At 34.4% G+C, this 13,174-nt stretch overlaps 1 protein-coding gene across 3 annotated transcripts in view; it reads right to left on the reverse strand.

Annotated features, from left to right (window-relative positions):
* Positions 1 to 2,568: 2,568 nt before the first annotated feature.
* LOC110027486 (DNA repair protein RAD4) overlaps positions 2,569 to 13,174 on the reverse strand; it is a 44,566-nt gene continuing 33,960 nt past the window's right edge. The window contains exons 10-14 of one of the 3 annotated variants that reach the window (XM_020728941.1): positions 10,843 to 11,188; positions 10,311 to 10,505; positions 10,075 to 10,224; positions 3,464 to 3,673; positions 2,569 to 3,119 (exon numbers count right to left, since the gene is read on the reverse strand). In XM_020728941.1, the coding sequence (XP_020584600.1) occupies positions 2,760 to 3,119; positions 3,464 to 3,673; positions 10,075 to 10,224; positions 10,311 to 10,505; positions 10,843 to 11,188 (1,261 nt within the window). In that variant the 3' untranslated portion in view covers positions 2,569 to 2,759. Of the gene's footprint in view, positions 3,163 to 3,463; positions 3,674 to 10,074; positions 10,225 to 10,310; positions 10,506 to 10,842; positions 11,189 to 13,174 lie in introns of all 3 variants that reach the window. The other 2 variants (XM_020728943.1, XM_020728942.1) reach the window with 2 other exon arrangements.

Consider the following 13,174-nt stretch of genomic DNA (forward strand, 5'->3'; position numbering starts at 1 on the left):
CGCGAACAGCTCGTGTTCGGCTCTTTCGTTAAGAAGCGAACTCGAACATTGACTTCACAAACAATTTCAAACACGAGTTTATTTCAAACAACCTAAATTTCAAACGAACCGAACACAAACACAAGCTCTGTTCGTTCGTGTTCGGTTCGTTTACACCCCTACCTAGGATAATAGTTGTTTATAGAGTTTTTATTTATATTCTTTATCAAAATTTAGCGGCTTGATCATGGTAGCTCATCATTTTAATGAAAATTTTTTATCTCATTCAAGGAAATCTGATTCCATAAATGGTTTAGATCCTATTCCTCTTAGGAGAGAAAGTATTACGTCGGCTAAATCAGACTCACAAACAACTGCATGGATCGCACCACGCCGTGCCTTCAACATCATGGTGCGATCCACGCCATTGTCCGCACATCGTCATCAGGACGTAATATTTTCGCTACCCAAATGATGTGAAAAGCTACAATAATCAAAGAATCACTTCAACAAATTATGAGTGAATTAGTGTTGGGCACAATCGAACAGTGGAGTGTCGTCCGCCGCAAGGCTGATTGTTTTTTATCATGTTTTTGAGTTTTCTTAAGTTCTTATATATTCAAATTCAGCATTCTTAACTTCTTAGAACCATCTAATCTATACCATAATTCACTATAGTTTAAGATCGAACAGGCAACTATTTTAAAATTGCATCAAATTTTGTGCACTAACATATGAACTTCATGAAACCATATAAGAAACAAAGTACTATTTATGAATCAAACGCAACAAAAAGATTGCCAAACTACATATTTCATTAAACCGCAACAATTCAAGCCTCAACAATCCAAACCAGAGGCTTCAGTTAAAGCCAGAAGAATGTCTCTATAGTCTTCATCATCACAAACTCTCAGCACTAGGCTTCTTCAAGCTTCATAACATAAGAGGAAATTATTTATGCTAGTGATCCATACATAAGTGAGAAAATGTTGATTGTGGGACACTTGAGCACTTGGTATAGATTGAACTGCCAAGGATTGTAGCTGCCGTTGACAACTAAGGACTTGTTTGGCATCAAAATTGATACCAAACGGGCCATGAATAATCTATTTTGGATCCCAATCGGAGAATATGCCTAATCAGAGACTATGACAGTTATATTAGCCACAAATTCCTCCTCATCTACTTCTAGTTTGATCTCTAATAGAATGTTTCCTAGTTTAAAAAATGTGTCCATAGATGTTTAATTTTATAGTCATGAGTTTTTTTAATTGCGAGCAACAATTAATCTCTTGCCATATTTTTTAATTAGTATACAATTAAGGGTCCGTTTGAGGCAGCTTATAAGTGAGGGCGGCGTTTTCAAAATTCCGTCGTACCGTTTGGTTCGCACGTTTCGCCAGCTTATCCAAAACTGTGTTTGGATTTTTACACAAAATGCAGACCGCGGGTCGACCGCCACGGCTAGCCCGCGGGCCACATTTCAAGATAAACAGCTTATCCTGAAACGCACAACCTGCCCCAAGCAGACCCTAAACCTTGAATTTCTCAAAGCTTTTGTTAGACAAATACTACTATAAGCCATTTGGTTAATTCATTGCGCTATTATAAGCCATTTGGTCATAGCATGTTAAGGTAGATCTTTACAATTTACTTGAAATGAGAGCAATTCAAATTGCATTACCACCCTGACGATGGAAATTTTGTGCCACCATCAATTGTCATGTACTAAAGAGCCCACAAATTCATGTGATGTCTATATGAGAGTTCTACATGTAAATTCACATTTCATGCATATGACACCAAGGTTTTCTAAGTGTAAACATCAAATTATGGGTGTCAGATACATTTCCCAACAAATACTGATATAAAGCACATGGACAAAAAGCCATAAAAATTAAGTGCATTGTAGGGTGGCATCAGTAAAAAGATTAATTAAGCCTCACAATTAACCCTCACAGGTTCTCAATTTGATTCAGTATGATTTTGAGCTGAACTCCCAACTCAATTGAGTTGTTGTAGAATGTACTAAAATGTCACAATTTTGATTATATATCAATCATAATATGGTTTACAATCAAATTAATCTGGAACTCCAAATAAATCCATCAGGTCGAGAAAGAGCAATATGGATCTGAAAAAATTTCAAGATGTTCATGTCTTTGCCATTGACTAAACGCCACTAGCAGAAAGCAACATTCTAAAAATGAAATATAAAACTCAACTGATACGACATATATTATACTAATCTTAAAGTAAATCTAATGATTAAAACTATCTCGATCAAATTTGAATCAATATATCAAACTCTATATCTCCATATTACATAATCAAAAGAGCAAATTTCTAAAAGTGAATTTAGCAAAAAATGAGCCAAAACAATCACAAATTATTCAAAGATTTTATAATTTACATTTCCTCTAGTAGACTACGCTCCAACGGTTAGTTTCCTGTTTTTTTAATACATATTAAGACCTAGTCTCTTATGATTAGGCCAGGTTAAAAAAGGGGGCATTTACATAGATACCACCCGATTCGTATATATTTACATATCTAACACCTAAACTCAATTTTTTACATTTATACCACCCAAATCTTTGATATCACATCAAAACTACTATTATTTTAACTTTTAAAAAGTGAAATACGCATTCATGTAGAGGTAAAGTGGCATATGTGTAAAAACTGAAGTTTAGGTGTTAGATATGTAAATACATGAGAACAGAGAGTTACATATGTAAACCATCCTAAAACCAGATCACATACCAATTTGTATAGTACTACAACTCCTCCACTTGAATGGAGAAGCCGCAAGGGCACCGCTTCGTCAGAACCAAACTCTCCTCACCCAGACTCTGACTCTCCAATGTGAAAACATGCTCATGCTCATGGCCTTCATAAGGTGAACGAATAACTTCAATATTATCTCCTTGAATTTCTCCCTCCAAACTTGGACCTCCATCACGACGGTGCGGAATGGGAGGATCATTTGAGTTCACAGTGATGGAATAGGCATAAGAACTCTCTAACCGTTGCCTCGTAATGATGGATGAGAGTAACTGAAACCACCTTGAAAGAGCATCTGCCTCGTTCTTCCTTTTCTGTTCCGCTTCTCTCATCTCTTCCTCCTCTGCGTATGCCTGGAAGATTCACAACAGGCAAAATAATTCTGCAAGCATCAAACTTAACACTTAAAGAGTAAGGCAAATGCAAATATGTTGCACACAATTCTTATGTATTTACATATCTCACACCTAAGCCTCCATATTTATGTATATATAGCACATTGGTGTTTTATACCTATGCATAAAAAAATATATTTGACTTTAAAAAAATGATAAAAGTGCTATTTTTTATGAGATATTAAAGACTTGAGTGCTATTTGTGTAAATATGAAACTTCAGTTGCGAGATATATAAATACATAACAATTGTGTGATATGTATCAAGTATGTAAAAGCCCCAGAAAATAATTTCAAATTTACCTCCATGATAGCATCTCTAAACTCCGTACAAACAACAATTCCTTCGTAAACAGGATAGGATCGGCCATTGCGGAATTCGAAGCCAACCATGGCACTTGCAAAATCAATTTCGAGCCTTCGTGCTACAGAGGCCAATCTGGGTAGCCGCAAATGCACTGTGCCATGTGGGAGGCACTTCTCAGACCATACATCCACCCGGCCATACTCGTTCTACAGAAGTGAGCCAATTTAGTATTTTTCAAAAGCTAGTAAGACAAATGATTTTAAACTTCCATATGCTCATGGCTACATAAAATGGAAAACATGGCAACAATGGCTTATATGGCCAATGAATCTTGCTACTTGAGTTTTTACAGTGCAATTAAAACAGAGAAGTAAAAATATATCACTACCAAATTTTAAAAAAGTGGACGCATTTTTCACTCCTGAAAAAGCTGGATAATAACTTTCATATACTAACAGCTTTGATTGTAAAAACTACTAATAAAACAAAATTTTAAAAATGTAGCCCCAAATAGGCCCTAAGTACTGAAAGATACTATAGTTCATCAAACTATATCATTGAAAGAAAATAACCGGTGGCAATTAATCCTTTATCACCATCCATTGAAAAGTGAAGTAATATCAAGCAAACACAAGACCTGAACAGCTTTTATCTCCAAATATACACAATATCCACATAAATGCATGCAGGGACAAATAAAATATCATGGTAGTGCCAAGCATCACTACAATTAATCCAGTGTATCGTACTTTTTGGGAAGCATTTACATATATACTTCCGAATTCCTATGTTTACATATCTAATACCTAACCTATGGCTTTTACATTTCTAACACCCAAATTTTTTGTATCACATCTAAAATACAACTACTTTAACTTAAAAAAAGTAAACACATGTGATGAATACAGGGGGCTAACAGAACTTTATTCTAGCATGAGGAATTTATGGATTTCCCAATGTGGTGGCCTTCCTCTGCTATTTATCATATAACTGAGTTTCAAAAAATTAAAGAGGAATAATTATTTTTAGCCTCCCAAAAACTATATGATGTCAGAGACCATCTTCGTCTTCAAAATGCCGACCTAATCCCTTCGAGATTGTCTGCGCGCGACTCCTTCGTCTGCCGGCTTCGCCAAATAACATCGTCTTGGTGACCCCTTGTGATACAACCTCGACTATAGCTTGTTTGGAAGGCATTGATTGGATCGTGGCCAGAAAGACAAGGGCTGGACCATGACACGTTCAGAGATTCCTCGTGAGAGACTCACAATTAGGGCTCGCTGGGAAGGCAACGAATGAATTACGCCGTTTGGAAACCTCTCGCGAGACAGTCGTGATTAAAGCTAAGCTAGCTACAAAGGAAACGATCGGATCGCTACCTTCAGAAACCCTCACGAGATTAGAGTCAGCCAGGAAGGCAACAACTTAATCACGACATTCAGAGACCTGATGAATACCTTATCTTTTCTCTGATCTTGCACCTTCCTTGGAAGCATGAAGCATCATCCATTTTTCCATCGCTTATGAAGCGAAAGCTAGCCCGAAGAAGCCGCTCGTGACCTATCGTTATCGCTAGAGGATACTTCGAAGGCGTGGTCAAAGCAAGAGCTCCTCAAAGTTATGTATTTTCATCACAACCGAACACGACGTCGAACTTCTATCGCGATCAAACCTGCAATCGAGGCTCGTACCCGCGATCGAAGCCTGAGCCCAAAAAGGGTTCTATTTATTCCTAGAAGGCTCTAATCATATATTTTGCCCTCGAGGTAGCTGTTGATCACGAGTTTTCTCATTTCAATTCTGATAATGTTTTACAAATCAACAAGGACTGGCACCCAAACAAAGTCTACCGTTTTTATTGGTTCCAATAATTCAAAGACCAATTAGCCCCACCCATGGTGGTGCAAGTATTGCAAAAAAATCATGGTATACGAATGAGACATGTTGGAAGCTTCATGGTAAATCTGAAAATTGGAAATCAAAACCTAAATGTGAAGGACAGGAATATCAAGCCACTGTTGATGAAACTCAAGATCCTTTTACCAAATTGGATGCAATACCTTCCATGAATGAGCAATTAGAGCACACACACAAGTTGTTTTAATCTCCAAAATTATCACTGAATCTGTCTTGCACTTCAACACAAAAAAGTAACTCTTTAGCCACTGCATTATTAGGAGTTAACCCTAATTTTATTCATTCTTGGATAATTGATCTGGCGCAACTAATCACATGGCAGGTTCTAAATTATTCTCAATCTTATAGACATTGTTCAACAATTAAAGAGTCAAAATTGCTAATGATTCCTCTCGATAATTGTCAGGATATAAACTATCAAACTCATCTCATTATTAACCCTTCGTGATGCTTCATGTTCCCAATTTATTATGTAATCTATTGTCTATTAACAAAATTACTTCTGATTATCAATATTAAGTTAATTTCTACTCTTCTTGATGTGAGTTTCAGAAATTAATCACTAGGAGGATGATTGACAATGCTAAGGAAAATCATAGAATATTATTTTAATGATAGACTTGATGGAAATAGATAATGTTAAAGTACTTGTTTAAATTCTTGTTTTGTTTCAAAAACTAATGATAATATGCAATGATAATATAGATTAAATCATCATAGTTTTCAGTATTTAAAATTCTTCTTTCTAGATTTATTTCAAAATAAAATTGGTCATCTTTCCAATGTGAATCCGTCAATTTGCCGAACATCATTGTATTTCTCTCCCAAAATTTATGAGATCCTTGTAAATATCCTCCATGAAAAAAACTGACCTATTACATTTACTAATGATCACATAAGGTTAAAATGGGTGAATTTAATGAAAGAAAAATTTGACGTGGAAATAATTTTAAAAAACTTTTACACCAAAATACAAACATAATTTCGAAAAACTATTCAAATATTATGGAGTGATAATAACCGAGAGTATGTCAAAAATAATTTGGGTCAATTCTTTTCCGAAAAAGGAATAATTAATTAAAACTTATGTCGACACCCCACAGCGAAATGATATGACTGAAATAAAAACGAACACTTATTGGAAATAACATGAGCATTTGCAATTTACAAATCATTTGTCAAAATATCTTTAGGTAAAGTCATTCTTACTGCAACATTCTTCATTAATAGAACATCAAACAAAGTTTTGAACTTTGAAACACCTTCGATATTTTTCATAAAATTTACCCAATAAATTAGTTTTCTTTTGATTTGTATTTACATGTATTTGGGTGTATTTTATTTGTTCACATTCATAGTCATAATAATTATAAAAAAAACTTGAACCCGGGCCATAATATGTGCTTTTGTTGGTTATGCTTCCACCCAAAAAGGATATAAATGTTTTGATCATATTTCTAAAAAAAGTATATTTCCATAGATCTCACTTTTTTTTTAATTACAACCATTTTTTCATCTCATCAACAAAGAGGGAGGGACAGAACAAATATTTGACTACTAATTTTTAAGACTTTCTCCAAATCGAAGACTCGCAAAATAATCTCTCTCCAACCTTGACTGTTCAACAAGAAATTCAAATATAATTTACTAGGAGAAAAGTGGGTCAAGATTTTAGATATTGAAGACGATTCAAATGTTCGTATGATATCATCACTATGATGTTCAAAACCCTATAACAACTACCAAATAGAAAACATGAAAAAAAACCCATGACATTGTCTATTCACGATAAAAGACAACTCAAAAAAAAGTCTACAAATCATTTACATTGTCTAAAATCCACGAATCCTCTAAGTAATGTTGTCACCAAGCCTTTATCCCTTGATCAATAAACTTCATCTTCGAGTTCAGAGTCTAGTCCTGAACCTAAGCCTGACCCTAGTCCTAAATCTAATGATCCAAGTCATCTCATCACTGTTTTTACGAGGGTGTCATCCGCACCAAACATCAATTGTCTCATTATGTGTTATATGAAAATCTCACCCATTTCTCGAGCTTTTACCCCACATTTGCCTTGTACTGAGATTCTTAACACTGTGTAGGATCCTCTGGAAGTTTCCAAGTGGAATAAGGATGACTTAGAAGAGATGAAAGAACTGGAAAAACATAGCACGTGGGAATTAGTTGATCTACCTACAGGGAAGAAAACAGTCGAATGCAGATGAGTGTTTACAGTCAAGTTATAATTTTGATGACTCTCTAGAACAATACAAGGCTCGACTAGTTGCGAAGGGATTCATTCAGACATATGAAATTAATTATTTAGAGAAATTTCGTCTAATAACAAAACTAAATTCTGTAAGAGTCCTTCTGTCACTTGCAGCTAATCTTAATAGACCCTAACAACAGTTGGATATAAAAAATGTATTTTTTAATGGGGGCCTAGAATAAAGTGTACATAGATGCACCTCTAGAAATTAGTCAGAAGTTTGACACAAAATTGTGTAAACTAAAAAAGTCCTTACGAGTTGAAGTAGTCACCAAAAACATGATTCGATAAATTTATACTATTTGTTAAAGGTCAGGAGTATACTCGAGGGCAAAAATATTATATAATATTCTTCAAACATTCAAAGGATATGGGGACCATATAATTCTCATCGGAGGCGACTTATATGACCTGAATTGGTTAAAGTCTTCGCTCTCATTAGTTTTTTAGACTAATGACTTAGGATCTCTGAGGTATTTCCTTAGCACGGAGATTGTTAGATCGAAGAAAGGGATTGTTGTTTTCCAACTAAAGTATGTTCCTGATCTTATAAAGGCAACATGAATGAGTGGTTGTAGGCCTGCAGACACTCCAAATCCCAATCAAAAGCTGGGAGAAGAGAAGGATAGCGACCCAGTGAATACAACTCAATATCAAAAGTTGGTGGTAAACTATACATATTTATCACATACATGGCCAAATATCGCCTTTGCAGTAAGTTTGGTAAGCCAATTTATGAATTCACACTTTGAGAAACACTTTGAAGCAATTAATAGAATTCTCATATAACTAAAAAGTACACAATGTAAGAGTTTACTATTTCAGAAGACCATATAACAGAAAATAAGAGGCATACAACGATCAAAACTGGGCGGGCTCAGTTGTTGATAAGGAGATCAACGTCTAAATAATGTACTAGTTACATGGTGAAGTAAAAAACAAAATATGTTGGCAAGGGAGTAATGTCGAGGCAGAATATCAAGCTATGACAAACGAAGTATGTAAAATGTTATAGCTGAAGAGAATTCTTGAAGAGCTATGGATCTTGATAAGCATACTAATGAAGTTATATTGTGATACAAAAGCTGCCATAAGCATTGCAGAAAATCCAGTGCAACATGATGGCACAAAACATGTGGAAATTGATACACTCTTGATAAAAGAGAAGATTAATCATAAAGTTATTTGCATGTCTGTCATCGCGACAAGGCGATAAATAGTGGATATCTTCACTAAAGGACTTTTCAGGCCTAGTTTTGAATTCCTTGTAAGCAAGTTAGGCAAGATAGATATTTATGCTCTAACTTGATGGGGGTGTTAGAATTTTAGGAATTTTCCCTTATTCGGTATCCTCTATTTTTATTAGTTTCTTTTTTTTAGTAGATTCAATATTTAGGATTAGCTATTGTTGGTAATTTCTATTTTCTTTTTCTAGCATAAGGATTTTATGGCTTTCGTAATGTGATGGCATTCCCCTGATATCTATCCTGTAACCGAGTCTCAGGAAATTGAAGAGGAATATTTATTTTTTCCTTCCAAAAACTACAATATAGAAAAATCCATCATCACCCAAAACCTTCGAACGTCAGGTTTCTGTTCAACCGAAGGGGATCGGTCAGTCTTTCAATAGGAGCACAAGACCTTGCCCATTAGGTACAAACAAATTTCACAAAGAATGGTGTATAATTTTCTTCTTTGAAAAATTTACATACATACCAATCATATGTATTATATCTAGCACCAAAACTTCCATTTTAACATACATGTCACCTTACCAATTCATAAAATGGTTTATTTCACATTTTAAAAGCTTTAAAAAAATGATGGTATTTTTTATGTGATTTGAAAGATTTGGGTGGTATAAATGTTAAAATTAAATATGAAGTGTTAGATATGTAAATACATAGTACTTAAGTGGTATGCATGTAAATGCCACTTCTTCCTTTTCCTAGATGTTCTTAGAAAAAAAAAAACTATCTAATGTTGCCATATCTAAATTTAGAATTACCTCTAATTTTTTAAAAATAAATCTGTTAAAAATGTGATAATTCATGAGAAAATTGTTTTCAGATTTTTCATGATAATATAGCTTTCAAAGCTTGAGGGAATATCTTAAAAAGTTATTTTGTACCCCAGCACTGAAAATTTTCTGTCTCTGCATGCATAGGTAAGGTGGCATAGGTAAGGTGGCATGTAAGCATGTAAGCAAAAATTAAAGTTTGGGTGTTAGATATGTAAATACATAGGAATTGAGTGTTATGTATTTAAATCTTTCTTTTTTTATTCCTTTCCTCCACAGCTTAATATGATCAGATAAGACTATTATGAGGATCTTAAGCAATAGGCCTCAGTTTAAATTAAGAAAAAAAAAGTATATGTATAAAAAGATAGGAAGACTCCATAAAAAAGATGCCATCTTACTTTGGGTACGACTCCATTTACAGCATGTGGAAGCTGCAACGGTTCCACTTGCCACCTGCCAAACAGTTCAATGCTCTTTTTTCCATCTTCTTCAGCAAAACCAGTATCAGATATTTCATCATTTTCTATCTTCTTTGAGCGCTTTATCACCTGGAACATTTTTTGCAGCTCTCAACACTTATAATGATCACAAAAGACCAAAATTTTATAGTTTTGCCCGATCCTATTAATCTCACCTTAGCTGGAATTTCATTTTCTCGAATTTGTAGTCCCTCGCGTAACCATTTTTGCCGTGTCTGCACCGTCTGAACACAGGATCTGGGATACACGGGATGACCGGAGCAATAACCAACGATGGGACCCATCGGATGGAGCTTTTGATACTTGGTAAGCCATTTTTCAATCGCATAAAGGTGGTGACTTTTATATGCCTGATGAGGGAAAATAAAAAAGGGGCATTTACAATTTACATAAAAACCTCTTATGTATTTACATATCTAACACATAAATTTTAACTTTTATATTTATATAACCCAAATCGTTCAAATCACATAAAAAATAATACTATTTTAATTTTTAAAAAGTGAAATACACTTCTTATGCATAGGTAAGGACAAATGTAAAAAATTGAAGTTTAGATGTTAAATATGCAAGTACTTGGGAATTAATTGGTATTGTATGTAAATTTTCTAATTAAAAAAGAAACTTTAAGGAAAAAAAGGAAAAAAATAGTAGATCGTTCAGCGTAATAATACTGCAGGTTAATACCAGTTGATTGGTTGGAAGAGGCTCCGTTAGCGTCCTAGTTTCGAGTTCCATGTCCTCGAGAGAATTTCTAGTGGAAATATCTGGCTTTTTAAGTGCACTTTGAATATCCTTTGAAACTATAATTTGCTTAGAAGTAGATCCTTCAGATGTTTTGCTGATCTGTGGCTTCTTAGCATTAGCTTCAGAACTCCCTTTCATAGCATAAGAAACATTTTCCTGAAATTCTTCCAAATAAACTATACCTCCTGTTTCACCTGATTCCAGCTCCTTCAGGGGTGCCAAAACTGCATCCCACCAACGTGGATCGATTCGTTGAGGGGCAATCCTATACCACTGCTTGCAATACCTGAATATTTATGGGAACTTTAGTTTCAGTTCAGGGACCATTTCATAAAAAGATGCTCGAGAGGAATAGATTTCTAAAGATTAGTTCCGATAACCTAAAGAAAACATGAGAAATTTGAGAACAGTTTCTGCACAGACAGAATTAGTTGTACCAGGAGTTTCACAAACACCTGCATTGCTTCCTTGAACTCAAACCTGGAAGAATCTATGGCACTTACATGTTCTTCTGCTCCGCTATACCTAGCCAACCAGCACACAATCGGCGCTGAGAAAAGCCAGTCTTACACGAATATTTCAAGGAAAATTTACATACATATCGTGCACTTTCTATATATTTACATATCTACACAAACTTCAATTTTAATATATAGAACTTACCAATGCATGACAATGTGTATTTAGGTCTTAAAAAGTTTAAATACTCAAATTTTTATATGATATGAAAAATTTGGGTCGTATAAATTTAAAAATTGAAGTTAAGGTGTTAGGCATGCAAAAACGTGAGAATTGGGAGGTATGTAAATGCCCCGTATTTCAAACACTTTTGACTTAAAAAAACATCCAGGCGAACATAATTGATAGGAATTCATATTCCAATGAGCATGTCATCTCTAACGTGCATGAACTCCATTATTCATTCTAATAGAAGATGGATCAAACCAGTTCCTTTCATTGGCCCAAACACTAAACACAATAGTAACCTCCAAATATGAGCTATCATACAGTAATGATCAGAAAGTCGCACTCAAGGGACAATAATTAGTTCTATTTAGAACAAAAAGATGTGTAAATCAAAGAATTTTGTGCCAAAGCTGCGGCTGGCTGGTATAATATGAATTGATTTCATTTACACTGCATATTGTCAGATTGGTCATTCACTTGTGATCTGATCGTGAGATCAAATGCAACATATGATGAGATGCAAAAAGAAAACATGAAAACAAATAGTCAACGAGTTACAAACTGTTACATTCGGCTAAAACTAGTCATCTTTGATGAGAAAATGGCAGATAAACTTCGCTCATTCCAAGCAATAATATAAGTAGAAAAAATTCCGCAACTTGAGAAAAAAAGTAAATGAAATAAAATGTTAAGGATAATCAATTTCAAACCATAAAAAGAAATTTAATGTGTAGAACATCTGGTAAAACTTCAATCATAAGTGCACATCATACATCAAATAAATGAACAAAAAACAAGAATAGAAATTACCCAAAAAGAAGATGAATATCCAAAGCTGGTACAAGGAGATTCATTCTAAGGTGTAGCCATCAAGACTTGCAAAGGGCTTGAAAAATTCGCATTAAGAATTATCGAAAATTATTCTTTGTTGAATTTTGTATGCCTCAAAGGTTCTATATACAGCTCATGTAGGGCACAAAATCAACAATTCCTAAAATCCTCCAAAATCTATTAAAAAACTGCAAGTTTCAATTCTACTATTACTTGATAGGAATCAACATCCTAGATTTCATAGTTTCCTAACAAATATAACCATAAAAGGAAAATCAAGTGACAGAAAAACTGACTAGAAAAAACCACAAGCTTGCAATTCTCGGTTACTATAGCAATTAGCGATTTTGAGATTGTAGAATCAGAGATTCCTTCAAAGACTTAAGACTGTAACAATCAGCAATTCACTCTAAGATTCTGGGACAATAGCAATATGTGATTATTTCAAATGTATTGAGATTGTAGAATTAATAGCTTTTTTATATGGCATCAAGCAAAAATCACATGAGGCTACAAGAACATTGTAGAAATAATGTAAAGAAAACCGTGTACGGCAGCAAATAGCCAAACCAAAATACGAAGTCCAAATAATGGAGGATGGAACCCATTCTCAATAGGCCAACATCATAGGCAAGTTTTGCTCTTAATATAAACTAGAAACCAAAAATGGAGAACTAAAACAGCATTAGCATTCATAGATTTCATTCCAACGAATATAAACTTTCATATTAGCATCACAGAGATATAGGGAAAG

The sequence above is a fragment of the Phalaenopsis equestris genome, unplaced genomic scaffold (genome assembly GCF_001263595.1).
Source record: "Phalaenopsis equestris unplaced genomic scaffold, ASM126359v1 Scaffold000428, whole genome shotgun sequence".
Taxonomy (NCBI): domain Eukaryota; kingdom Viridiplantae; phylum Streptophyta; class Magnoliopsida; order Asparagales; family Orchidaceae; genus Phalaenopsis; species Phalaenopsis equestris.